The following is a 27,986-nucleotide window of genomic DNA, read 5'->3' as shown; positions in this document are numbered from 1 at the left end:
GGCACAGAACCTCCCCAACTTAACAGCTCCTAGGGACTTTCTTTGTGTTTTTAGACCCGTTCTTAAGTTTAGCCTCTTAGGAGTCCTTTCTTATCTTCCAACAGCTTGTAATGAGGGAACAGACTAACTAAAAAAGAGGGAAAGCAAGATGGCTCGGTTGAAGGCACTTGTCACAAACCTGAGGGCCTGAATTAGATCCCTAGGGCTCAAGTGCTGGAAGATGTGGTGGCATTTCATTTGTATTTTAATAAATAAAGCTTGCCTGAAGATCAGAGAGTAAAACAGCCCCTGGTCAGCCTTACAGACCAGGCAGTGTAACACACACCTTTAATCCCAGTAGCAACTAGTTGCCATAGAAACCAGGTGGTGCTTGCCTTTAATCCCAGAAGTGCACACCTTTAATCCCAGCCCTAAAAAGGGTTTTAGGATGGGAGGAGACAGATCTCAGTCCCATTCTGAGATTCCTGGAGGCAGGATTGCCATTTCGGACTGAGGTTGAGGTAAGAGCCAGTGGCCGGCTCTTTTGCTTTTCTGACCTTTAGGTTGAACCCAGTTTCTATCTCTGAGTTTTTATTAATCGTGCTTCACAAAGGAGACAACAGACTCCCACAAATTGCTTTCTGACTTTCACATGCCCACTATGACTCACAAAAATGGGAGCCCACAAATAAATGTTATTTTTTTTAAAGTGTGTGCGTGTGTGTGTGTATAGAGTTAGCTCAGAAGTTAAGAGCACTTGTTGCTCTTGCAGAGGACCAGGGTTTGGATTCCACCACCCACGTGGTAGGTAAAAACCGTGGGGGTGTTCCAAGGGATCTGGTATTCTCTTCTGGCATGTACAAATGAATAAAAAAGAAAATCTTTTAAAAAGAGAGATTCAAGTTCACACCTTTTTCATGGTCCCCCTGTTCTGTGCAGCCAGGAGCAATGCGATGGGTCTCATTCTAAAATGAGGGGAGCCATAGTTTTGCTAGGAGGCCATAATAGAAATAAATATACCAAACCAGGGGACAGAGGAGAGGGAGAGCCAGGCTGAGGAGGACGGGAAGCAATGAGACATTCGTTGAAGCCCCACCCTTTAAACAGTGGTGCCCACTCCTCAGATTAAGCTCACTCTCTATTCTGCAACTGTTAGCTTCCCTCCAGCATGTCCAGTGAGGGTATCCCATCCCAAAATCTTGCATCCTCAGCATCTTGGGAATAATAAAAAAGGCATCACGGCACCTGTGGAGCTGAGAGGTTGGCAGCCATGGAAACTTTAGGGAGAGCATGAGTTCAGGTTGAGGATGATGAGGATGTGAGCCCAGGGAGGGCTTTGGTAAAAGCAGAGGGCCAGGGAGTGGTACCTCACATAGGTCATCCCAGGTGCTCAGGAGATCCAAGCGGAAAATCTTGAGTTCAGAGGCCAGTCCGGATTACATTGCATGTTTGAGGTACATTGCCTGTTTAACAATGAGATAAAAGTTTAAAATGATTTTTATTTATGTATATGTGTGTGTATGTGTGCTCATGAAGTCCAGATAAGCGTGTCAGATCCCATGGAACTAGAGCTATAGGCAGTTGGAAGCCACCTGATATAGGTGCTGGAAACCAAACTTGGTTCCTCTATAAGAGCAGTAAGTGCTCTTAGCCACTGAGCCATGGCGACAGCCCTGGATATAATTTTTTAAATGACCCCAAAGAGCTTCTAGCCCTGAAAACCTGGAGAACACATCTTTCCCTTTTGTGTCCTGGCAGAACTGTGCCTCTGTGGGGGAGGGAGGCGTGTGCTCTGTGCCTCTTGCTTCTGGTTTCAATCATTTTTTCACTACCCATTTGGTGTTCCTTGCCTGCTGGGGTGTTTTGATATGCGAGTAACCGGACTATCTCACCACCCTAGCTAGAGGACATCCCCAAGAAGGGACTCTCCCGGGGTTAGAAGGGTGGAGTGTGCTCTTCCTGGTCACTCCCTCTCTTATCCTCTAGCTTCCAGAAACAAACACTTCTCCCTGACAGCACTAGGGCAATGTACTTATCACCCCACGGCTCTATTGTGACACCCTGTCCTCCTCTTTCCAGAAGGGAATCCGGGTTCAGAAGGAGTAAAGGAGTCGTCCAGAGTCCTTGTGAAAGGGGACTACTGAGACTTGAATTGAGATCTGTTTGTCTCTGATGGCTTTTTTTTTTGTTTGTTTGTTTTGTTTTGTTTTTCGAGACAGGGTTTCTCTGTGTAGCTTTTGTGCCTGCCCTGGAGCTAGCTCTTGTAGATCAGGCTAGGCTCGGACTCACAGAGTTCCCCGGCCTCTGCCTCCCAAGTGCTGGGATTAAAAGCGTGTACTACCACTGCCCGGACTAATGGCTATTTTTTTTTTAAAAAAAAAAAACAACAAATGTTATTTTAAATTATGTGTGGACACGTGTGTCTGCATATAGATGTGTGCATGTGAATGCGGGCGCCCAAGTAGGCCCGAGGCAGGGAATCCCTTCAAACTGGAATTGTGAGCTGCCTGGCGGGGATGCTGGGAACAGAATTCTGGTCTTGTGGAAGTACAGCAAGTGCTCCTAACTGCTGAGCCATCTTTTCAGTCCCGAAAGGCCATTAAGAAAAAAATCTTACACAGATTCCTTGGCCAAAGATCACCTTGTAGCACTTTCCTGTGCTCTCCTTATTCATCTAGAATCATGTACTGGGCATGGGGGCTTCTTGAAGTTGGAGGCTGAGTCTAAAACCCCCTCCGAAGGGCTGTGATGCTAGCACGTGGAGAAGTACCCAGGAGTATCTCCAAGGGAGACGGCTGGAGGGGTGCAGCCCGGACAGTCGTCTGTGCTGCCTCCTGTCCTCTGCGAGACATTCTGGCTCCTGAGCTGCCCTACTTAGGCGGCTGCTCTGTCACCTCTGAATCGAAGGCTGGAATCCAAAGAAAGAGGAGACTGGCCCCCTACAGAAGCTTCGGGTTGCCAATGGAAGAAGGCCTGGGTGAGATAAGAGATACACAGGCCTGCGGAAGGAGCCTGCGCCGCACAGAAGGCCTTGCAGGAAATCGTCCCCTTCCTTGAGGGCTAGAGGGAGTGAATGACTCAGAGCAAATTGGTTTGACTTCCGTATTTTACAGCCAGGACTGTGGTGAGACCCTTCGACCAGGTGCCCATCAGCCTCGCCTTTCCCAGGGGTCTTGGTCCGTCTGATAAGGCTTTTTTTTTTTTTTTTTTTTTTTTTTCCTGGCTTTTCCCATTGCTTCTCTGGAATCAAGGTAGCACGGCTGGCTCCATCTCTTGTCCCAACTCCTGCCCAGGCCACGTCCTGTGAGATCAGGGCCAGGAGTGAAGTAGAGGGACACTAAGCGAGAGTGGGTGGGGCAGTTGAGACAGAATTTATGGCTGTGTACTGTGCTCGTCTTTCTCAGTGGGGGCTGTGGTCCTTAGAGTCCATAGGGACAATGTAGGACTCTCCTATGGGAGAAAGGTGCCTTCTTGACACCCTAAGATGTGCTGCAGGCTTAGTGGTGAATTTGTACCGGGCCCAGAGCAGCTCTCTCTCTACGCCAGAGAAGAAGCTGAGAGATCCTCCGGAGCCAGGGCCTCTAGTTCAGAATGGCAGCCTTGCCACTCACCGTCAGGTTTTAAGTCAAGTTGCTTACCCTCTCAGACCCTTCTCTTCTACACAGTAAGGGTGATGGAAATACCTCCGGGTGAGCATGTTGAAGACCGGAAGACTTAATGTGCGCGGAATGCTTGGCACGGTACCCGACACGGAAACACATAACCATTATCAAGCATCATTCCTTTAGTGGTAGCCGTGGATCCAGTCCTAGACTCCTCCCTCTGCTCCTACTCTCATGGCCAGCCCCCACCCACCCTCCTCCACAAGTGCTTCTTCTGGCTCCTTCTGACCACATAGCCTCGTGTCCTCTGCACATCTGCTTTCACTAATCTCGTTACCGTCACTCTCTAATTCTTTTTGTAATTACAGTCAGTTATCTATGTTTGTATACACAGGCATACACATGTGCCACAGTGCAGGTCCGGAGGTCAGAGGAAAGCTTTTAGGAGTCCTTTCTCTTCGCCATGTGAGACCCAGGAATTGATCTCAAGTGGCCAGGCTTTGGTGGCAAGTGCCTTTACCCATGGAGCCATCTAACTGCCCCTCTATACCTTCAGTTTTTGGAGACAGACTCTCTAACTGGCCCTAGCGCTCACCCACAAGGCTTGCCTGGCTGGTCATCAGGCCCCAGGGACCATCCTGTCTCTGCCTCTTCAGCGGGGAGGTTGTGATGTATACTGCTACACCTGGACTTTTGTGTGGGTGCTGAGTATTGAACTCAGGTTCTCGGGCTTTGTGCTGCAAGCCCCCCTGGGCTCTCTGAGCTTTGTACCCTGCCTGTCCTTGTATTTGTACCACACTGGCTTGGTTTTTGTTGCTTTATGGTAAGTTTTGAAATCTGAAATTGCAAGCCTTACAATTTTGATTCTTCTTTTTTGTTTTGACTATCCTGGATTTGTTGCAATTCCATATGAATTCTAGGATATGTCTGTTTATTTCTATGAAGAGAGTAACCGAGATTCAGTTAGAAGAATGTTGAGTCTATAGATCACCTGGGTAGTATCATCAGACACCAATGTCCTCCTATCTTTGAATCTGCGGCACCTTGTTCTTTTTTCTTTTTTTTTTTTTTAGGTTTTTAAACAATGGTGCACGGGATGCTGGAAATTCATTACTAATTAAATCCATGACTTGTTGTAAGTCTGTGGTTTGTGTCTTCGTAGGAAATCTCCCGTTAAATCTAACAGGCGTGTGCTTCATCTTCACCCCTTACCCTATATAACCATGTGCTACAGGGTAGCCAGACTGATGCTTCAAAAAAAATTAAAAATGCCAATCTTGGACCAGCTGGATGGCTCAGCGGGTAAAAACACTTGCTACACCACCCTAGCAACCCACATGTCCCCCCCCCCAGAACCCACACAAGGTGGAAGGAGAGAAATGGCTCCATAAGATTGCCCTCTGACCTTCATATACTCGTTGTGGCACACTTGTCCACGCACATATCACGCACACACACAATAATAATAAAAATAAATAAAATGCAAATCTGATCCAGACACACCTTTACTGACAGCTCTTAAAGATTTTATTTATTTAGGTTTTTTTTAGACAGTGTTTCCCAGTAGTTATGGAGTCAGTCCTGGAACTTACTCTGTAGACCAGGCTGGCCTCAAACTCATAGCGATCCACCTGCCTCTGCCTCCTGAGTGCTGGAATTAAAGGTGTGTGCCACCACCTCCTGGCTAAGCTTTTTTTAAAAAATTTATGTGTATATGTGTGTAAACTGTGTATGTTGGGTGCTTACAGAGGCCGTAAGAGGGCATTGGATTCCCTAGAACTGACATTCCAGTAGCTCTGAGCCGCCTGTGGGTGTCGGGAGTCTGACTCAGGTCCTCCCAGCCATCTCCCAGCACTAATTTATTTTTGCCTTTGCACTAGCTGCTCTTGCTAACGACCATGTCCTTGAGGTTGCCTCTAAAGCCCAGGATGGCCTGGCCTTTGTCACGACTTTGATGGAAGAAGGCTCTCTTTGTTCCATCTCTGGGAAACCAGACCAGGACAACCTTGAACTTCTGACTCTCCTGCCTCCACCTCCGTGGTGTTCGAATTGCAGGTTTATAATACTACGTCCAGTTCTATAGCGCTGAGAACTGCACCCAGGGCTTTGCGTGTGCTGGGCTGGAACTGTTAACTGAGCTACATCCTCAGACTTGAGCAAACTTTTTTAAAAAAGATATATTCTATTTTTAAAATTAGGTATGTATGTGTGTGTGTGTGTGTCTAGGGTGGTGGTGGGGTGTATCATGTGGGTGCTGGTGCCTGTGGAGATCAGAAGAGGGAGTTGTATCCGCTGGAGCTGGAGTTACAGGCACTGGTGAAGGGTCTGATGTACGTGGTGGGATCCAAACTCCCACCCTCTGGAAAAGTAGTGCATGTTCTTAATCATTGAGTAGCTCTGAAGTTTTATTCTAGCACATTCCATCTACCCTGCATTAGCTTCCCATTTACTACAATGGATTTCTTCCTCCTGATTCATCTCAGGCTCTGACCATTCAGCCCTGTTCACCACAGATCTTGCTGTCTTTGTATATTACACCATCAGCGGACAGCACTTAAGGATGCACGAGATCCAGTTCTAGGGCTGCGGAAGAGCTCATTTAGTACCAGCGACAACGAGGCAGCTAAAGTCCACTCCTTTCTCAGAGGAGAAAAACAAGCTCAGAGAGGTTAAAAGATGCGATGAAGGCCACACAGATAATGTGTGCCTTGCAACTCTTGAGCCCAGGCCTGCAATTCTAGCATCTGTGTTGTTGACCACACTGTCATACCAGGTTTATGTTTTTCTTAGTGGGGAGGAGGGTGTTCATCTGATTCACTGAAAACAAAAATTCCGTTTGTTTCCTAAGATTCAGTGGGAGAGACATCTGAGGACAGTCCTGAGCAGTCAAAGGAAAAGCCAGTCAGAGGCCACACACACACATCATGGATGGGGCGGGGGATGGGACACCCTTTCAGCTAAGAGAGAAACACCTCCCCAAGCACCAGTATGGAGGAATCCACCTCATCTGGCTGAAGTTGGGAGGGGCCGCTGCCTCCTTCCAATTAGCTGGCTGTAAGCTGGTGACCTGCCAGGGAAGGCTGCCTGGAAGCCAAGTGCGAGAGGGGAACAATGACCCCAAGTCCAGCCACCATCTGTCTGGGGTAGGATGTCGCTTCAAGCTGAGCCAGGGTTCAGCCAGTCCTGGCATGGACTGCTTTGGGCAGAGCAAAGATTCTGAGGCTGTGGTGACTCCTCAGAGATGCAGGGAGACATGCTGGTAAGAAGGCTGGGAAGCAGGAAAGGGAACAAGGAGAGATGGTAATGCAACTGGGATAGAGGTGGGGACTGGTGGCACATGTGGGCAGTGGGGGCTCCAGAGCACCTGGCACCCCTCCCGAAGGGCAGCGCGGCAGGACAGCGCTTCTTTCCTCAGAAGTCCAGCTTTCGCTCTTGGGATTACCTCTTCCCACCTTGGACCAATCATCTGTAAAATGGAGACACATGGCTACTCAGCATGTTTATTTTTACTGAGGTCAAGCAGAGAGTGGGGGCGGCTAAGCGGGGTGTTAGTGGCATGTATTCTGCTTTTGGTGGAGGATCAGAAGTGGGGTTTGGGTGTAGGGAGCAGAAGAATGGGGAGCACACACGTGGAGGAACAGAATGAGCAGGAAGGAAGGATAAAAAGGGTGGCTCTGAGAGCAGCTGCCAAGAACGGGGACCCCTGTTTCCCTCAGCCCATGTTTCTTGGATCTTTTCTTTTTTCCTCTGAGTTAAAAGACTTTCTTGAGACAGCTTGGGTCTTGTGGTTAGAAGGGCCCGAAGTCACAGACAGGTGGGAGGGTTTGCTCTGGCCAGCAGAGCCAGGTTCCAGAGTGTGGGCAACTCAGGCCTCTTCAGCTGTGGCGTCAATGCCCGCATAGGTGAAGTTCTCAAATAACGACATGTTCACATAGGCCTGTGGGAAGAACAAGTCTTAGTGGAGCAGAAGCAGACAGACCTCTGTGAGTTCAAGGCCAGCCTGGTCAACCCAACAAGCTCCAGGCCAACCAAGGCTATACAGTGAGACACTGTCAAAAAAAAAAAAAAAAGGCTGGCTGATTCCATCTCTCATAAGGCTGTTGTTGATGGTTTGATCATTTGTATATGTGATTATATATGACCCTTCCCTCCCTTCTCTTTCCTCTCCTTCTTTCCCTCCCCTTCCCTTCTTTTGAGATAGTCTAGGCCAGTCTGTCCTTGAACACGCTTTGTAGGAAAGGAGGATGACCTTGGATTTGAACTTCTTATCCTGCTTCCGTGCTGAGATTACAGGTCTGTACCACCACGTCCTGCCTATGGGGTTCTGGGGCTCAAACGCAGGGCCTGGTGCACAATAACAAGCACTCAACTGAACTACACCCCAGGCCATATGATCCTCCTGCTTCTGCTTCTGAGATTGAAGGCTTGTGCCATCGCACCCAGCCTGCTTTTAGATCTTCTTCTTCTTCTTCTTCTTCTTCTTCTTCTTCTTCTTCTTCTTCTTCTTCTCCTTCTCCTTCTCCTTCTCCTTCTCCTCCTCCTCCTCCTCCTCTTCTTTTCTTCTTCTTCTTCTCCTTCTCTTTCTCCTCCTTCTTTGTTTTTTGTTTTTCAAGACAGGGTTTGGCTGCTGTAGCTTTGGAGCCTGTCCTGGAACTAGCTCTTGTAGGCCTTGAACTCACAGAGATCCACCTGCCTCTGCCTCCCAAGTGCTGGGATTAAAGGTGTGTGCCACCACTGCCCGACTTGAGAGACAAGAGTCTTCTTCCGTAGCCCAGGCTGACTTTGAACTCAGTCCTCCTGACTTTATCTCTCAAGAGCTGGGGACATAGACACACATCACAGACATCCAGCTTCCTTCCTTCTTAAGGTAGTTATTTAATCAATTCATTATTTTCTTGGGTGGTGGCACACACTTTTAATCCCACTTTTAATCGGGAGGCAGAGACAGGAGGATTTCTATGAGTTCAAGACCAGACTGGTCTGTAGAATTAGTTAACAGAGAAACCCTGTCTTGAAACAAAACAAAACACTAAAAAAAAAAAACTACAAAAAAACCCGTTTTCATATTTATACATTTTACAGTATTTCTTCTTTCATTTTAACTTGATAATTCATCTATTCACATGGCTATTTGACTCAGCTATTGTTACATTATGTTTATTCATATGAATATTGTATCACCCACTATTTCCACTTATTTATTTAGCCCTTCCTGTATCATTCAGCCCCTCCTCCATTTTGGGTGACCATTCATACATTTTCTCTGGCCCTGGATCAGGTGAGAAGAGGGGTCCCGGGAGAGAATGGGCTGATGATGGCTTGAAGGGAGACAGACTAGCCATCTGGAATTTAGAGGAGGGATTTGCTGTTGAGACTAAGTAATAAGAGTTCTGGAAAGAGTATAGATGTGGGCCTAGTGTCTAAACCCGGCATGGGCTGCATTCTAAATCCAATCAGCTGCGGTGACAGCCCCAGCTGAGGGAGTTTGGGTAATGCGTGAGGGTGGGAGACATAGTGGCCTCATACGTGAGCTTGGAGAGTGCCCATCCCCACCTTGCCCAAGCTCTTACCTTCCTGGCTTCTAGCATGCGGCCCAACTGCAGTGCGATCTGGGCAAAGGGGGGGCGCTCATAGGGACGATCCCGCCAGCACTGCCTCATCAGCTCGTACCTGTGGATGGGAGTGGGGGTGCTGTAAGGTGAGGGACTGACAGGGGGTAGCTCACAGATTCAAAGCCTAGGCCACTCATCTCAGAGTTGAGGTCCCAGAGCTCCAGGGGCCATGAACTCACACTTCATCATCACAGTTTCGAGGCTGCTCCATACGGTAGCCCTGAGGCAACTTCTCATAGAGTTCAGCACAGGTCATGCCACAGTAGGGTGTGCCACCTGCAGAGGGTACAAGACTCCCTCAGTCTGGGGCCCCACGGTAAGTTGGGATGCTCTGGAGAACTGGGTGTAGGCTTACCAAGGCTCACTATCTCCCACAGGAGGACCCCGAAGGACCAGCTGAAATGAGAAGGGGGCACTTAGTGACTCGTGTGGGAGACACATGGCCTAACTCCCCGTAACCAAGCTGCGTAACCATACCAGGTCCTGCACGTGGCTTCTCTGCTAGTGTCTGGCCTTGCGCAGTTGCTGTCTCTATTCCACTGAAGCCAGTTCATAACTCCTGGTCCCCAGACTCAACTAATTGTAGTAACATTTGGTGTATTTGTGTGTGTGTGTGTGTGTGAGAGAGAGAGAGAGACAGAGAGAGACAGAGAGTGCATGCGTGTGTGTGTGCGTACCTCTGTGTGTGCGTGTGTGCCTGTGTGTGTGAGCACATGCCTGTGTGTGTGTGTGCGTGAGAGAGAGAGAGAGAGAGAGAGAGAGAGAGAGAGAGAGAGAGGGAGAGGGAGAGGGCGCACATGTGTATATGTGCGTACCTCTGTGTGTAGTATGTGCCAGTGTGTGAGAGCACATGCTTGTCTGTGTGCATGTGTGCTTGTGTGTGTGTGTGTGAGAGAGAACATGTGTGCAGAAGCTTATGCCTGTGTGTGTGAGGCACAGAGGGGTCTGAAGGGCCATGCACAGGTAAAAGCCTCAGGTGGCCATGACTTTACCCTTCTGCCAGGAAGGTGGGCTTGCTCTTTGAGTGTTCTTCCTCGCTCCCTAGTGACCACCCAGTTTTTCTGGGTCTTATTGAAGAATTCCTTGGTCTCTTACACAAAGAAAATCCTAAATACTTCCTACCCCAGTCCTGCCACCGAAGTCACTTCCAAGATGAAAATCCCTCTAGGTATTAGGAAGCCTCAGAGCTTCCCTCCAAGATGGCAGAAACTCCCAAAGCATTCTCAGAACTCACTGTCGCACGCCTGGCTTCTACTGTTGACACTTGAGTCATGCCTTCGATAACCCAAGACATTGCTGAGGTGCATCTAGGCGCTGCCCGAGTGTCCTTGGGGGCCACGCCCTCTGCCCCTCCCCACCTGCCATACTCACACGTCACTCTTGGTGGTGTAGACACTGTAGTTGAGAGACTCAATGGCCATCCAACGCACAGGGAGACGGCCCTGTGAGGAAAAGGGTCAGAGGCCAGGATGGAAGAAAGGGCTATTTGAGAGGCTCGAAGGGCAGGCCCAAGCATGGGCCCTAAGTGGGAATGAGACTTGCCATCGTCTTCTTCACGTATACTTCCTCCCCCCGAGAAAGGCCAAAGTCTGCGATCTTGGAGGCCAGGTTCTCTCCAACCAGCACATTGCGGGCAGCCAGGTCCCTGTGGATGAACTGCAGGCAATGTCAGAAGTCAGGGACTAGAGGGCTGAGGGGCCCGGAGCATGGGGCCAGCAGGAGCTCCAGCAGCTTCCCACCCACGTATGCCTCAGTCACAGATCAGCTGACAAGGGTCTGAGCAAAGTCATTGCTGGTTCTCATTCCTTCCCCCAACTTCAGCCACAATCAAGCCCAGATAACAGCTCTCTTTCTGGGACAGGTGTAATTGATTTACTGCCGTCTCCTCCATCCCCTCCCTCTCCTGTTCTTCTTTTTCTCTTCTTCCACCCTCCCCCTTCACTTCAACAGAGTCTTGCTATGTAGTCTTGGCTAGTCTGGTACTTATTATGTAGCCCAGGCTGGTCTTGAACTCTTGATTCTCCCACGTCTGTCTTCCAAGAGCTGGGATCCGAGGAACTATCCATCCTACCCTTCCTCTTTCAACGCCTCTGTCCCAGTTCCCCTACTGTCTTGTCCCCTCTCCCTTATTGATGAAAATCCATAAGTGGCCTTCATGTTCCAGGTCCTCCCCTTAGTCCTCCATCCTCCTCAGACATGTTTGCCCATCAGTCTCTCCCTGATGCCCCTCTTTTTTCAAAGACTCCAATTTTTGCTGCCTGTAAAATGCCTCTGGTCAGGCTGGAGCACCCCTCTGGCAGCTGTCCCCGGCTCATCTCATCTGGGAGCCCACCCTCACCCTCTTCAGTGGATTTCCACGCCCTCCCTGCTGGAGTCTCCGTGCTGAAATGGCAGTGCTACACGGTCTCCAGCGCAGGCCCGTCTCTTGAGTACGAGTTTGGGATCTATACTTCGCCCCTTCATCACCTCCACCCAGGATGTCTCTCAGGGACTCCAAATCTAACACCTTCTCCCTATCTACCTCCTATCCTCTTCTCCCTCTGCGTATCATTGGCAGTCAGTTGGTACCAGGCACTGAACCTGGCGCTGGGTCCTTCCTCCTCACTGTTCGAGCCTGCTGTTTGACCATCTGGCCAGGTTTGTGCAGAGGCCTCCCCCCTCTCCCACTGTTGCCCACCGCACTTGCACACACCTGCTTCTCACTCAGGTACTGCATCCCATTGGCCGCATCACTGGCAAAGCGCAGCAGCTGCCGGGAGCTGAGGGTGGAGGCTGTTCCATGCTCTCGAGCAAATGCTGGATCAGTCTCCAGGACCCTGCTCTTTCTCAGGAAATCGAGTAGGTTTCCATAAGGGGCATATTCGATAGCAATATACAAGTAACCTGGGAGGTGAGGAGACACATGGTGATGGTTTAGATACAGGCCATGTGTTGTTATGAGCAGTGCCCGATTTTAAGAGACAGCCTGCAGGATGCAGGAAAATTCTGTGGTGAATGGGGAACCTAGGGATCCCCACAAGCCACTAATGTGGTACAGGTAATGGCCTGGAAGAGGGCTGGAAGGAGCAGGTCATGAATTAGGGGCTCACCTCGGTTCTCACAGGCTCCCAAGAGGTTGATGATATTGGGGTGGTGTCCCAGTTTGCACAGGACTTCCAATTCGCCTGCAAAGTCGCGATGGTCATTTTCAGAAGCGTACTCTGCATAAAGAAATCAGTGTCAGCTTTTGCCATGGATAACTCGGAGAGGGGGTCAGATGCTGGTGGGAGCTAGGTAGGCCTGGTGTTCATGGGACTTAGGAAGAGAAAGAGGCTGGGGTCTGGAGTCACATCCAGGGACCTTTTAGCATCTTGATGGCTGCATTCATCTTGAGCCCATCCTTCTTGATCATGGCCCGGATGACTTGGCCGAAGTTCCCCTCCCCGATGAGGTCCTCGAAGGTGATGTCCTCCCACTCCAGCACAGGGTAGCTCAGGGGCTCAGGCTGTGGCTTTGGCCGCCGGGTCAGTGTCAAGGTTCCTGAGCTGAACTGCAGGATTGTCTCCTCGCCCTTCACGGAATGGGATGAATAGACCACCAGTCCACACAAGAGATGTGGGGGTAAAAGGAGGACCAGAGAGGCACACAGAAAGAGGGTCCAGTGATTAGACAGATGGACAGAGTCACACCTACAGAGACAGACAGCGCACAGAATCACAGGTGACAGAGCCACAGATGAGTTTCCGGCGTACAGGTGTGTAAGAAGACAAATCCAGTGGCATCAGCCTAAGGGTCTAGTGTGTGGGGCTTGCTACAAGGTGGAACTCAGGGCTTGTGGGTAAGTTGCCAAATCCTGGATAGGTCAACGGACCAAAAACATTCTAATATTTAAATGGAAAATTGCAATGAGATGTAATGGGAAAAAGTGAGCTTCCCATTATTGTGCAAACCCTACAGCGAGGCTTTAGTTATTCATTTACTTGTGCCTCCACGGATGCATTTCTTGAGGGTTTATTATGTGCAAAGCCCTGAGAAGTGGGGAGCAGGTGGGCAGGTTTTCTTCTTCACAGCAGAAGAAGCAGAGATGATCTTTGTCCCTCGACTTGGTGTCTAGACACAGCTCTAAGCCCAGGCGAAGACTCAAGGACTGTAACAGAGGGGACTGCCCAGCTTCCTCTACGAAGCAGGGCTATGCTGGGCAGGGTTGATGGCAGGAAAAGGCAGCAGCTGAACAGGAGTAAAGAGTTGCAACTGAAGCAAGGTCCAGATGGACCAAGCAGTGGCCTTCCTAAGTGAGCGGGTGCCCAGTTTGACGGGTAAGCGCTGGGGACACAGGTCACGTGGACTCATATGGAGCGTGTGCAGCAGAGGCATACATCAGAATAAACGTGCATTTTGCGGCTGCGTCACATGCAGGTGCATTTGTCCATTCAGAGATACACATGCACCCGAGGGCCTGAAGGCGTGCCAGCACAGGGACGCAGGCACACATACACGGGATGCACGTCTGCACCACTATATGGCACAAACATGAACATGAGCATCTGTGTGCAGGCACACAGAACAGACAACTCTATTGAGATGTGCAATGATCGTATGTCCACTAAAGGTTGCGTTCTCACTGCCTTGCCTCAGCACCTGTCCCTGCTCCCTTCTCCCCGCCTCCCATGGCAGTGATGACTTCCTGTGTGAACTGGCCTCAGAGGCAAAGTCAACACAGCTCAGACAAGGAAGCCTGTTGACTCTCTGGACTCTCAGTGGGATTTTTAAAGGCACAGCAGACACCAGAGTTGAACACTGGACTTTCTATACAAGAGCTGGCCCGAGGGAGAGAGAGAGAGAGAGAGAGAGAGAGAGAGAGAGAGAGAGAGAGAGGTGTTTCTCCCTCTCTTTTCTTTCTGCCATTTTTGGTAACTCCGAATTTCTTTTAAATGACTCTAAATAGCAAGGACGCAAGCAGAATGGGCCGAGGCTAGAGTTCTGACTCTGAGTGACAGAGCGGGTCGTTCTCAGAAGAGCTGGGAAAGCCAGGGGATGGCCGTGACAAGATAGGTGGAGATGTCAGCGGCCCTTCCCCATCCATGTCTGTGTAGGCCCAAAGGCCAGAGGGCATGGCCTGGCTGTAAGAGGACTAAAATCCCACACGAGTTTGAAGAGTGAGCCTCTCTCCCCCAGGAGGGCAGGTGAGGCTGCAGGCCATGCACACTTCTAGAGGGTCAGAGGGTCAGAGGCTGGCTATGTGGAGGGCATGACCACACACGGATGCCCTTCAAGGGGTATGGATAATCATGGGTGAACAGTTTCTCAAAGGAGGGCTTGCATAATGGTGCATGCCTTTTACCCCAGCGCTCAGGAGGCAGAGGCAGGTCATCTCGGTGAGTTCGAGGCCAGCCGAGTCTCCATAGAGAGACCCTGTCTCAACAAAGGAAAAAGAAAGATAAGAGACTGGAGGCTGGAATGAGAGCTCACAGTCAGTAGGATTTAGGACACTAACCACATATGCGTATAGATACAAACTGGCTCCCAAGTAAGGACGGAGGCCAGCGTGGGCCAGGATATTGCTGTGTGATCCAGGCTGATAGTACCCTCAGAGGGTGGTTAAGTAAAGAAGACAAGTCCAGATGGTGGCTTCCAATCCTGGAATGAGACCTGGTGAAATATGGACAAACTGTCTTCTTTTTAACTGAGACTGCTAATTATTCAACCATTAATATGAATGTGCTCATGAGCTGAGTTCAGTTCTAAAGAAGTGGGGGTGGGGGGTGGCTGGGCGCTGGTGCCGCACACTTTCAATCCCAGCACTCGGGAGGCAGAGGTAGGTGGTCTCAGTGAGTTTTAGGCCAGCCTGGTCTACAGAGTGAGTTCCAGGCCAGCCAGGACTGTTACACAGAGAAACCCTGTCTTGAAAAACAAAACTAAAGAACGCTCTATTTTTGTACCCTAGAGGGTCACTGAATGTAGCTTTAAACTTGTGGCGTGAACAGGCATGTGCAGGCCCATATGCGCTTACATGTATGTGGGTACAAACACACACAACAGGCGGTATCATGTGGGCGCGGGACACTGACCGATCCTGACTGGTAGCTGAAGGTGCGTCTCCGATGGAGACAGCTTCGCCGGATGCACACCAGGGCTAAAAGCGCAGCCAGGATGGTGAGGCAGGTGGCAGAGATGGAGCCCACCACAGCCAGGACCAGTTGCTTATCCAGGCCCTCTTCAGCCGCCCGGCTCTCTTGGGCTGGGCCCTCACTCTGCAGCCCTAGACACAATGAAGGACAGACTGGGTCAGGGGACCCAGAGGCCAATGTGGGATCCCACAGAGGGAGAGGTCGGAGAGCCTGGTACCATGCTGTGAGGAGGCGTCATGGACGACTAGAGTTAATGAGAACAGTTTCTGAGGTCGGAAAGTCAGGGCTTGTGATCCTTAGCTCTAACTTGGAGGGAAGGTGGAGGGGCGCATGCAGAGTACAGTCTTGAGGCCTAGGGATCCTGCAGGGCCCATTCTCTCACCATTGCCCAGAGTGGCCTCTTCTACTGTGTTGCTCCAGTCGCCGAGACCCTGCACACTGGCCCGCACCCTGAAGAGGTAGCGCGTGCTGGCATTGAGGCCACGGACGATGGTGCTTGTCTCCTCAGGCCTGTCTACATCCATCCACTTGGGGTCTCCTGAGCCCCCGGCCACCTGAATCTCCACAATGTACTTAGATATAGGACCAGATGGAGCCTCAGGATGCTGCCAGGTGAGCTGGATCTCAGAGTCTGAGAGGGCCTGGGCACGGAGGTTCCGGGGAGCTGGAGGCCCTGGGGAGGTAAGAGTGGGAAGGAAGGGATGGATTGGACGAGGCTGTCTAGCTGTAGGTCCAGACGCGATAGCTCTAGCACACTTTCTTCTCTGTGGTCCCAGCACAGGAGCCACGAGCTACCTTTCACTGATTCTACTATCCCCAGGTCACCTCTACCTCCAAGCTGCTTCTTCCCTTGGTCACCCTGCATCCCAAGTCCTCTTCATGTCCTCAGTCGCTTAGCGTCCCTCTCACCCCCACCCCCACCCCCCTCCACCTCCTCCACATGGCCCTGCTCTTCACATGAGTCATAATTTCCTCATACATTCCCACCCCACATGCTCCTGGACCGTGTCCTCCTAGTATCTTCTATCTTCCCCATGCATCCTGGGTTCTCTCCACTCTCTTGTAACCTCCCTTTTCCCTAGCCCATCATTCCCACAGTGGGCCTACCGCTGGGGGCAGAGACATGCGCGGTAACCTCCCTTAGCCATTCCCACAGTGGGCCTACCGCTCCGGGGCGGAAACACATGCGCAGTAACCTCCCTTATCCCTAACCCATCATTCCCACAGTGGGCCTACCGCTGGGGGCGGAGACACATACGCAGTAACCTCCCTTATCCCTAGCCCATCATTCCCACAGTGGGCCTACCACTGGGGGTAGAGACACATGCGCAGTAACCTCCCTTTGCCCTAGCCCATCATTCCCACAGTGGGCCTACCGCTCGGGGGCAGAAGCACATGCGCAGGGGGTGAGGCAGGGCCCAGGAGGGTGCAGTGATAAAGCCGCACATCCAGCTGGTAGTGGGTGCCAGGCGTGAGTCCAGTCAGGAGGGCAGTGCGGGCCTGGGGGGATGAGATGTTCTCCCGCCTCTCCTGTCCCCGGGCCCCGTCCCACAGGCGTAGCAGGAAACCATCACCCAACAGTGGCACCGAGGGTAGGGACCAGCTCACTCGTAGCCTGTCAGGACCCTCCACATGCCAGCCTTCTAGCCACGGCTGCAGCAAAGGCTCTGTGGCCAGAGGTCAGGAGAGGTCAGAATCATCCAATGGGTCCTTGGGGACTAAACGGGATAATAATCCCCAGTAGGTAGGGTTGGGACAACTTCTACTGGGAAAGGCAGGATTCTTTGGGGGTGGACCAATATAGACATATTCTGGGTGGGCATGGCAGTAAACCCTGGGGGAATAGGAAGGGAAGACTCTTGGCATCTTACCAGGACAGTCAGTAGTCATAAGGGTAGGAGGCCCCCAGGCTCCCTCTCCTCCTTCCCCGGGCCGACTCAGCTGCACACGAACACTGTATCCTGTCTTTGGCTTCAGGTTCATTAACGTCACATTCTCACTGGGATCCACTGCAGGTGAGGTGTGCCACACACATCGCTTGGTCCCAACCATGTCTTGAAGCCACCATTCCCCTTCAGCCTCCTCTTCTTTAGGTATCACCCCTCCCTCCTTTTCTCTTTCCACCCTATCCCCTCACTATTACATAAACTCTACCCCCTAACACAGCCCCCACTCACCCACGATAGCAGACCAGTCAATCATGCTGTCCTGAGGCCGATAGTGCAGGCGGACAGAGGAGATGGGTCCATCCCCATCAAAAGAGACCAACGGAGAGACCACAAGCTGACGGCTCTGCTTGGCCAGGAGCCGAGGAGCGGTCAGAGGCACTGGGGGTACTGCCAAAAAACTGGGAGGAGTCAGAGTCCAGGAAGAAGGGAGCACTCTGGGATCTGGAGATTATTTAGTTTGGTGGGAGGGGACCAAGTTCACCATGTGCCTGGGATGGCCAACGTCAGAGTCCTGGTTTTTGGGTCGCTTGGGCCATAGGGACTTGACCATAGGCCATAGGAGTCTCAGAAGATGCTAGGTGAGTGTGAGTGGCCAAGTGGAGGTTGGGAAACAGCTCTCTGTTCTTGCAATAGTGGGCAGAGAGAGGCTGGGAGGCAAGGCGGCGACCACCTAGGTGTCATGTGCTCTCTTCCCTCCTTTCATCATCCACCGGTCTGTTCATTTATTTTAAAGACAAAACATGCCAGCGATGCGGCACCTGCTCCACACTTGGCGCTTGTTGTGTATAACTGATCATTCCCGCAGCCCTCGGGTCATGACTGAAGAAACCGAGACTCAGAGATATTATACAACTTGCCTAAGGACACACAGCTAGGAGACCTGGAGCTCGCTCTGTCTGATCAGGCTGCCTCAAGTCAATCAGTTCTACCCTAAAATAGTATTTGTGTTTCTGCCTGGTTTCCTCCCCAGCCGCCGCCCCAATCTGGCTTCAGTTTTTCTCTCTAGATTATTGCATTAGTGCCCAAATAGGTTTCTTGACTTGGCTTTCCCAGAAAGCATAAAGCAAAGAAAGAGAGGGAGAGGGAAAGGGAGGAAGGGGTAGAGGAGGGAGGCTGAGGAGTGTGGAAGATGCAGGATGGTGAGGTGAAGGAGTGTCAGGGGGCAACAGTTTGTCATTGGCAGGTACAGGTCTGGGGGAGATGAGTGTCCAGTTTGGCTCCTAAGGTGTCCCCGGTGCCTGTGGCAGGAGATCAGAGTTCAGGCTAAGTGACTGGTATATAGTGGACCCCTGAATCACACACACACATGAACTTCCACATTGGCTCTGGGATCAGAACCTCGCAGAAGATGCCCCACCATGCAGGGCTGGCATCAGGAGAGGGGTCCTGACTGCAGAACACAGTGGTACTACCAGAGAAAGGTTCGCACCTTGGCACCAGATGCCATTTTAGGTAACGGCATTTGTCCTTTATATCAAGTATACTTTCTGCCCACCATTGTGCTAACTACTTAAATGCATCTTCTGGTTTAGTCTTCCCAAGCAGCCTAGACCCTGTTACACAGCGAGAAACGAGCAGAGGGGCTGTAACTTGCTTAAGGTGCTAGAGAGCGGCTTGGAATCCAAGTCGAGTGGAGGCCTGGAGCCTGGATCTGGTAAAAGAACGAGAAGAGAAAAGTGGGATCTGGTGGATGGGGTAGTAGGATGGAGATGGTGAGGGATTGGGAAGAAGAAGAAAATGAGGAGAGGGAGCGAGAAGAGAGGGAGAAGAGAGGTGAAAACACAATGGGGGGGCAGAAGGAGAGCAGGGCCTGGGGTACTGGGCTGCAAGGCTTATAGTGATGAAGTGAAAAAATGCCTAGTCCATGGAGAGGGTGCTCTGTGCTTTGCTGTGAGCGCTCGGTCATTCTCTCCTTATTCACCCAACAGACTCCTGTGCATGAATCCCTTTTGAGGAGGCAAGCAGGTTTGCTTGTCTGCTGTCCTCATGTGTCCATGTGAGGTGACTCAGGTAAAGGAACAGCACTTCAGAGGTGGAGTTAAAGGGACCCTGGGTGCAGTGGCAGACGGCACATGTATATGCAGGAGACAGGAGGATACCCCCAGTTCCTGAAGGCTTTTCCAGGTGGGACCTGGTGGGACCAGGCTGGGTCCCAGCCTTGATACTGAGCACCATTCATCCTCTGGAGCCTTAGAACACCACTAACCTTTCACATTGACCTTGAAGCGCCGGCTATCTTGGCCTCCGGACGTGGATACACGGCATTCCCAGAACCCGCTGTCCCCAAGAGTCAAACGAGGCACCTCAAACTCAGCTGTGGTCCTGTCTGGCTCCACAATGGCCTTGGTAGACTAAGAGAGACAAGAGAGGGAGCCTATGAGTAGAGAATGTATGTTCCACGAGACAGATAGGAGTCAGCATTGACTATTGCTGGAACATAGACCCAGGGACTTCCCCTCACAGGTTAGCCTGCCACATTTAAGCCATGGCCTGGCCGGTGGGCTGAGCCTACAAGTTCCGAGGGGGTTAGGGGCCCAAAGAAATGAACTGTCAAGCTGGTGAGACGGGGGAGATGACGGTAGGTGGGGTGACTGGGGCTGACCAGGAGCATGGTGCCATCTGGCTTGCGGAGCTCCATGCTGCCCCGTACTGGGAAGGGATTCCCCGCAGCTGCACAGTTGATCCGAGGCATTGTCCCTAAGTTGAACTCCAGTTCAGTGGCCACATTAAGGATCTGGGGGATCCGGTCTAGAGAGAGAGAGAGAGAGAGAGAGAGAGAGAACAGCCATCCTGAACAATCCTGAGGCAGCCAAGTGACCACCAAAGTCCTATACTCTGCATCTCAGAGAGGATCCCACTGTCTGCCCTGCCACTTAAAACTAAAACCAGCAAGGTCCTGCATGGTTCCTTCAGGCCCTGGTGCACCACATCCAGCCAGATGTAGGGTTCACCCCCCTCATTTTTCCCATCACATTTCCTAGGATCTTCTAAGACCCAGAGGCAGAGGCAGGCCCTTTGTCACCAGCCCAGCTCAAATTCAGGCTGAATTCTCCCTCTCTCTCTCTCTCTCTCTCTCTCTCTCTCTCTGTCTCTCTCTCTGTCTCTCTCTCTCTCTCTGTCTCTCTCTCTCTCTCTCTCTCTCCTTCTTCATCCTTCCTCTCTCTTTCTATGCTATAGCCTAGGTAGGCCTGAAACTCACTTTGTAGCATAGGCTGGTCTTGAACTCCAGGCAATTCTCTTGTCTCAGCCTCCTGAGTACTAAGATTATAGGCATGAGCCATTAGACCTGCCAACTCCTTCATTTCTGGTCCTTGACTTCTGGACTCCACCCACAACGAGCGGTTCTTCCTCAAACACAAGTCTGACTATTACACACCCTTCAACAATTGCTATTCAGGTCCTCACGTTAAGTAGCAACCGTTGGCTTCTATTCAAAGGCCCCATCACTTGACCTGAACACTCCTCCTAGCCCCTAGCTTCGTTGGCCCAGTCCACAGCAGGGTCTCAACTCCCTGGACTTTTCTCCACATTCTTCTCCAAACATCCCCTGTGTCTTTCACATTCAATTGCAAATCTTGACTCCTCCCCCAAAGACTCTCACACGGACCAGGGTCTCTTCTAGATCCTGTGCCCACCCCCCCAATGCTGTCAGCCTTCACAATGTGAGTGCCTGAGTGGTGAACTACCTACCACACCTGAACTCCCTGAGGGGAGGACTTGGGCACCACCAAAGAAAGAGCAGAGAGATGCATTTGATGAAGGATCACCTGTCTTGAGGAGTTCAGAGGCACATACCTGACTTCTCACAATGTACTCCATGCCACCCAGAGGGGCAGACACAGCCGCTGAACCGGTCACAAGTGCCACCATTTTGACATTGGCACTGGAGGCGGCAATCAGCCCCAAAATGACCAGGGGCACAAGCTAGGAATAGAGGAGATATAGTTAAAATGGGTAGGTCAGGGCCATCAGGGTACAGATGGGGCACAAGCTATCCAGTAGGCTGGTGTGGTGGTGGTGGGACCCTGGTAGGGCATTAGAGGGCTTATGTTTAGGTCAGGGCCATAGTGAAGGGTCTGGCACAATTAAGCCCATAGGAGGCAGCTTAGTCCATACCTTCCTGGCACTGGTTTCCCCTCCAGCCGGATCCACAAGAACAGCCGTAGGGATCTGGGAGGCAGAAGGTGAGACCCCGGCAGCCTGCTGTGCCTGGGCACTGTTCCTGGCAGCTCTGCCCAAAACGACCCTCTCTGCAGGCTGAAAATAAGGTGGTATCTGTATACAGAGTGTACAGACCCCATAGGGCCTCACACCTGAGCTTCATCCCCATGGTTTCAGAATCATTCCCAGTCAGGCAACTTCTTCTGCCTAGCTCCTAGCTCTCCTACTTACCCTGCTCACAACGGGTACCAGTGAATCCCGGGGGGCACACACATTCGCCATCATGGTCATGACAGACACCTCCGTGCAGGCAGCCTGGGCAATCCTTACCACACCCTGGCCCCCAGCGTCCAGCCCCACAGCCTGGAGGAAAATGTTTTCAGTAGGTGACCTTCACCTATCTGTCCACAGCTGCTGAGGACTAAGGGTAGCTCTGCGGCCCTCGTGGATCCTGAGACTCACAGCCCCCCATACCACCCGGCCTCTGTCTTCTGCTCCTCACCCCGCACGATGAGCCGAAAGAAGGCACTGCCCAGGGGGCTGGCTTCTAGGTAGGTGGCACTGTAGATGCCACTGGATGGTGGCTGCACATTTTGGAGCTGCAGTTGAAACCGCCCATCATGGGCCTCGTGCCAATCTAGGGTATGGAAGTAGGATCCTGGGGAGGGGGAAACACAATCAGGTCAGGACCCTCAGCATCACATGAGGGGCTGGTGTTACCTCTTTCTGCCCTGGTCACACCAATGCGGCTTTGCACATTGATTCGACTTGGGGAAAGGAGCGTACCAGATATAGTATCCAAGCCAGGAAGCAGAAGTGCATCCTCTTCGGGCTTTCTGAGTCCTTCCTCTCCCACCTCTTTATTTTACAATTTGTCCATTTTCTCATGCCTTTTCTAGGTTCTCTCTGCTTCCGTGCTAGCCCTATGTGCCCACCTACCCTCCCCCTGGATAGCCAGTGAGATGCGTTTATAATAGACTCGTCCATCCCCTACTCCTCTTGTAGGCTCTCAGAGCTGTCCATCATACCAGGCTGGACCCCCACCCTTTGCAGTTCCTTCCACCAGTTTGTTCAGCCCTTCCAGCTCCATACCTCATCACGCCCTGCCTGACTCCTGACCTTCTCTTATTTCTAAATGCTTGTTTGCCTTCTAGAATCATCTGGTATTTCAGACCTCCTTGCCTTTGCTCTTGTCAGCCCTGCCTCCAAGAATGTCTCTCTTGCCTTTCAGGGCTCTCTCCCAGCCTCTTTGTCTGGGACCCATACTGTTAGACAAGGGTTCAAGTCCTGCCTGGCTCTCTTTTGCTGCTTAGAACTCTAATCAGACTGCAAAGACTTGGGTCTCCTGCCCACTTCTACATTCCCTATTAGTGCCAAGCCTTCCCTCCAAGGAAAAGGATCTTCTCCCTGAGAAGCCAAGTACCCAAGAGTCAGTCAGCAGATCAGGGGGCTGAGGCAGGCATTTTGGGAGTTACTCGGGGAGCGGGGGGGGGGGGGGAGTCCTTCCGTGGAATGGATAAGGACAGCATAGTGGGCAGGAACAGAGCTGAGACCCACATATCTATGTGGACTCCAGCACATGCCTGCCTTGGGCATCAAGGATCTGAACTTGGCACTTCTTTGAGAGAGGTTAGACTTCTCTTGGCCTGTGCTGGGCACTTGTTATCAGCTGTCTTCTTTCCCATGGGGACCACTGCTCTTCTTAGGCGGGTCGTGTGACAGTACCTGCTAACTCCCAGGGGAGAATCAAAGATGAGGTCTTAACATAGGGTTTAAGAGGTAGCTGGCCACAGGCTCCTGGCCCTCTTAGTACAGGAGGTGTGTGAATGGGAGGACTCTGGAGGCTGGCCTGGAGGACAACAGGTCTATCACAGTGATGAGCTGGGTATATAGAGGGCAATGGAGGTCCTGGGGCTTCACAACCATGGCTCTATCTGTACAACCAAATGCCCCCTCACCATTGTTTTTCCATATCACATCCGTCTGCTTTGCCTTGTGCACACGTGCAGAAAGCACAGCTGTGTCACCTTTGTTCACCGTGTGTGTGACCTTGTCTGGAAACAGGTGGGCTGTGGATGAAAGGTAAGGTCAGCGATCCAGGACAGCGGCCCCTCCCTCTGCCACTCCCCCTCCTGGCAAGCCAGACTCACCCCCCGGGCTGTTGTGCACATAGAGGACTCTAGTACGCCGCGTGCTAGCGCCACCCACGCAGGAGAAGACGCCTACCAAATCCGAGGGCTTGGAGAAGCCACGCAGCGTGACCTTGTGTGAGCCATTGCGTGCCAAGTGCAGGGGCTGCCCAGGTGGGAAGGTGCGCACGATGCGGTCATCCTTCTCCAGCAGCAGGGGTGGGCCCCAGGCGTCTGAGCTCCTCCCTGCCCCAGCCTCACCAGACACGCAAGTCAGGAAGAAATGCTGGGGGTCCGTGATGCGCAGGTTGGCCAGCAGCGTCAAGTCCACAGCTGCACCTGGGACGGGACAGCGGCGACTCGATGGTAGACTGCCAACTCAACAGCCCCGGAAACCCGCAGCTCCACCCGTAACCCCGGTGCTAATGTTTCACTGTGCCCTCTGCAAACCTCACTTCATTAAGGATTTCCACCCCGTTCCCTTCCCTTCCACACATGCTCGCCCTTTGCCCTCACGGCTCTTCATCCTAAAACATAAACAAAGGTGCACATCCTTCTGGGACCCCAGACAGATGGGGCCCTCGACAGCAGAGCTTTCACAGTCTCCTTTCCTTTATCCCTGTCAAGTCCCTGCCCTGGCTCCTTTCTGAACCGTCTCCACCACGGCTATCCCTAAGCCACTTGTCCATGGCCTACCACGGAGGTGTAGGTTAGAAGACTCACTCAAACTGGAGAGTCATGCAGACACCCTCCTTGTCGCTTAAACAATTGACTGGGATCGAAGGTATAGGCTAGGGGTAGAAATGAAGGTGCCAGCCCCACCTGGCCCAGAGGGACACGGACCCAGGTGGGACTGGGTCCCACTTTGGAAAAGCTGGAGGACCAGACATAGATATCCCTCCCAGGTGTTGGGGCAGCGGGAGGAACACCTAACATGCGTGGGGAAGGGGAGGGGAGATGACAGGAGGGAATGTGGAGCCGGTCTTCATTAGAAGGGCTTTTGAAAAACTAAGGCAGGGTACATGGATGAGGAGGAACAGGAGGAGAAAGGTCAGAGATGGGGAGAGGCTCATCCTGTGGGCCAACAGCCTGAGTAAAGCACGAAATGAGAAAGGAGTCGTGTGGAGAGACGGCTGCCCAGGGCCAGTGGAACTGGATCGCAGAATTTGCATCTCAGAATGAGCAAGACCAAGGAGCTGAGCCTAACTAATTAGCCTGCCTCAGATCCGGGACCCCAGCCCTCTCAAGGCCCCTCATTCCCTGCCCCTTTCCTGCCTGTTAACTGTCAAGTCATCAATCAATTTAAATGCCACTCAGCATATCTTTGGCGGTCTATTGTTAGCAAAAGAAGTTGGCATTTACTGGTGGCCTCGCAGGTACCAAATGCCCTTTCTCCGTGGCATCCTCACGGCCTCCAGTGAAGTTGGTTTCCTTGCTGTAATAATTATTCTCAGGCTTCCTTGGTTTGTCTACACCCATGGCTTTGACTGTCACCTCTGAGTCAGGAGCTCTGGTGTGGCCTTTCAGCTCCAAATGCATTTCCAGTCGTGTTTCCTAAGCCCTCATCTTTCCCAAGTTCCCTGACTCAGAGGCAACGCCCATTACCTGAGACACTGACTTCAGAGTCATCTCATTCCCAGTGTCATAATAATTAATGTTTATTGGATGTCAATTATGCACCGGGCTCTTTAGGGATATACTCTTCCTTTCCAGTTTGGCTGTTCTGGAAGGTGGGTGTTATTATTCTCATTTTATGACCAGGAAACAAAAGCTTAAGACTTGCCCAAGGTCATACAGTTAGAAACCAGCAGAGTCAGGTTATCCAAGTCTCAACTCCTCGTTGCTTAACTCCCAATCTGGCACATACTCTTTTTTTAAAAAAAAAAAAAGACACATTTATTTATTTATTATGTATACAATATTCTGTCTGTATGTCTGCAGGCCAGAAGTGGGCACCAGATCTCATTACAGATGGTTGTGAGCCACCATGTGGTTGCTGGGAATTGAACTCAGGACCTTTGGAAGAGCAGGCAATGCTTTTAACCGCTGAGCCATCTCTCCAGCCCCCATGGCACATACTCTTATAGCTTTTCTCCTAAACCTTGTTGGCCATCCCTGTCTTCCGCACCACCGTGGTTCAGCCCTTGTCTTTACTGACTCAGACCATTTCAGAAGCCACAGTTTCCTTTCCAGCTCCTTCTCCAAAGTGATGCCACCGAGACTCAAAAACACCCTGTGACTCATTTGCCTACAATGCCCCATGATTCCCAGGTACCTTCAGGGTAATTCATACAATCTGAGCATCTGTGTGGCACACACTAGCCCCCCAGTTGCTTTCCCTCCAGAGCCCTCTTTCCCATGGACTTCCATGCCTCCTAAGCTTGCACTTACTCTTCAGGCAGCTACCCCTCTTAAAGAAATCCTTCCTGTTTTCTTGGCCTACTACAGGAGGCAGAGCAAGCAGGCTCTCTCTTGTCAATGCTCCTCAAGTTCTTTACGTCTGTCTCTGTTAGGCCCTTGCCCTGGTCTGTGCTCTCCGCTAGACTGAATCACTTGAAGGCAGCTCTGGCTTCTAGTCCTCTAATCAGCAGACCGAAAGGGTCTGTCACCCATTTTCAGAAACCTCCTCTAAGCCTTCTGCACACAACTCCATTTAAACAGCAAATATATCCACCGGGAGGCCAGCATCATTTAATTTCCACTGAGCAGGTTTAGGAGTCTCCAGAGACTCTGCTAATAGAATGCCACATTTGATTTATTACTATTATTATTATTATCATTATCATCATCATCATCATCATCATCATAATTACTCTTATTGTCATTATTTATTTTGAGACAGGGTCCTCAGACCCACAGGGACCCACCTGCCTCCACCTCCTGAGTGTTGTGACTGAAGCCTCCATGCCCAGCTGTCAATGAATTATGGACTAAGGGTTACTTCCAAGGTCCCAAACAATGGCGGTCTTCTGCTCTCCCCCACGCACAGGCAGTGGTTTCTAGCACCTGCCTGAGTTTTCCCCACCCTGATCTCATTTTTTTGATGGATCAAAATCATGATGATGATGATAGTGATGATGAGGGTGACAGAGTGTCTATTTTTCCCTCCTATTTTTAAACTGTGTTAAAATACATATACCCAGCCGGGCGGTGGTGACTCACTCCTTTAATCCCAGCACTCGGGAGGCAGAGGCAGGCAGATCTCTGGGAGTTCGAGGCCAGCCTGGTCTACAAGAGCTAGTTCTGGGACAGGCACCAAAGCTACAGAGAAACCCTGTCTCGAAAAACCAAAACACACACACACACACACACACACACACACACCCTAGAATTTACCCTCAGAAGAACAATTTGTAAACATTGAATTCAGTGTTAATAAATACACCCATATTATTGTGTAAACATCACCACCCATTTCCACAGCTCCTTTTGTTTTCCTTTTTGACAGGGTCTCACTATGTGACTAACACGGACTTCACTATGTAATCCAGCCTGGCCTCTCAAGGCCTGGGATTAAAGGAGTACACTCCATAACTTCTTTCATCTCGTCAAACTGAAATGCTACAACCATTAAACAACAACTTTGCTTCCCCTCCGCCAACCCATGGCAGTCACCCTATTGTGAGGTTCATCGCTATGCTATGTTGGGGTTTTTGGGGGAGGGCTGGGAGTAAGAGCTGGAAATCAGGGGTTGGGGAGGCACCCAGGGCAGACTTACCAACATGAGAGGCCAAGAAGAGAACGGGGAATAGGAAAGGGGACCCCCACCAGACCATACTCCGGAGGCTGATCCAGGCCAGCCAAGGCCAGCTGGGCCTGGGGTCAGTTGCTGTCGGTCTGAGTGCCCAGCCTGTTAGGCTTAGTGTGCTTTGGTGCTGGGGAGGAAGAGGAAATGATGGCTGGGGTGGGAGGGGTGGCAGGGTGGCAGGGGTGAGGGGTGAAAGCCTCATTCTGCTTCCCACCCTATCGTCCTCCCAAGCCCAGCCCCCACAGCCTGGGGATGGGTGTGTCTTGGAAGTTCCTGGAAGGGGGCCACTTGAGGGGTGTGTGTGTGTGTGTGTGTGTGTGTGTGTGTGTGTGTGTGTTATGACAAGGACAGATCTGGGGATGATTGAACTGGTTTCTCCCATCCCCTCTGTCCCTTCCATCTGTTTTGCTGGAGCACCGGAGACAGGAAAGGGAGGAAGCCAGTAGTTTCCGCCTATTGAGGAGGTTTGGAGGCAGGACATTGTTCTGGGGCCTCCCCTCCTCCCAGCACACACACACACACACACACACACACACACACAATGAGGCTCATGTGACTCTTCACGCATGTGCTCCAGGACACAGACAGTTACCCCGATCCTAGAGAGCAGGTCACAGGGTCACAGAAGGGATTAGAAGCATGAAGACCCTTCTGGTGTATTTTATGGCCTTTCTCATTTTATATGTGGAGAAATGGAGG

General features: G+C 51.4%; 1 protein-coding gene across 2 annotated transcripts; it reads right to left on the bottom strand.

Moving 5' to 3' along the window:
* Positions 1-7,069: 7,069 nt before the first annotated feature.
* On the bottom strand, positions 7,070-27,400 carry Tie1 (tyrosine kinase with immunoglobulin like and EGF like domains 1). 2 transcript variants are annotated; one of them, XM_041651958.1, is made up of 23 exons: positions 27,258-27,400; positions 23,561-23,878; positions 23,369-23,479; positions 21,913-22,068; positions 21,642-21,773; positions 21,366-21,506; positions 21,045-21,173; positions 19,852-19,997; positions 19,456-19,600; positions 17,478-17,636; positions 17,172-17,309; positions 16,677-16,967; positions 15,683-15,973; positions 15,241-15,431; positions 12,533-12,743; positions 12,283-12,393; positions 11,886-12,076; positions 10,736-10,849; positions 10,565-10,635; positions 9,549-9,589; positions 9,373-9,469; positions 9,152-9,251; positions 7,070-7,518 (listed from the first exon to the last, which is right to left on the bottom strand). In XM_041651958.1, the coding sequence occupies exons 1-23, from the start codon at positions 27,313-27,315 to the stop codon at positions 7,447-7,449; spliced, it is 3,414 nt and encodes a 1,137-aa protein (XP_041507892.1). In that variant the 5' UTR covers positions 27,316-27,400; the 3' UTR covers positions 7,070-7,446. The 2 variants fall into 2 exon arrangements, with proteins under 2 accessions (XP_041507892.1, XP_041507893.1); XM_041651959.1 differs by lacking the exon at positions 16,677-16,967.
* Between the last annotated feature and the right edge of the window lie 586 nt (positions 27,401-27,986).

The sequence above is a fragment of the Microtus oregoni genome, unplaced genomic scaffold (genome assembly GCF_018167655.1).
Source record: "Microtus oregoni isolate MIOR12 unplaced genomic scaffold, Mior012 000005F_ref0000423, whole genome shotgun sequence".
Taxonomy (NCBI): domain Eukaryota; kingdom Metazoa; phylum Chordata; class Mammalia; order Rodentia; family Cricetidae; genus Microtus; species Microtus oregoni.
This window is presented reverse-complemented; position numbering and strand designations above follow the sequence as displayed.

Excerpts from the sequence above, each read along its gene's own strand:
- Tie1 (XM_041651958.1), bottom strand. The coding sequence starts at position 27,315 with ATGGTCTGGTGGGGGTCCCCTTTCCTATTCCCCGTTCTCTTCTTGGCC. Across the intron at positions 15,974-16,676 it reads TGTGCTTCTGCCCCCGAGCG|GGCCTCCAGCTCCCCGGAAC; the intron begins GTAGGCCCACTG and ends TTACCTCCCCAG. Across the intron at positions 10,850-11,885 it reads AGTACCTGAGTGAGAAGCAG|TTCATCCACAGGGACCTGGC; the intron begins GTGTGTGCAAGT and ends CATTGCCTGCAG.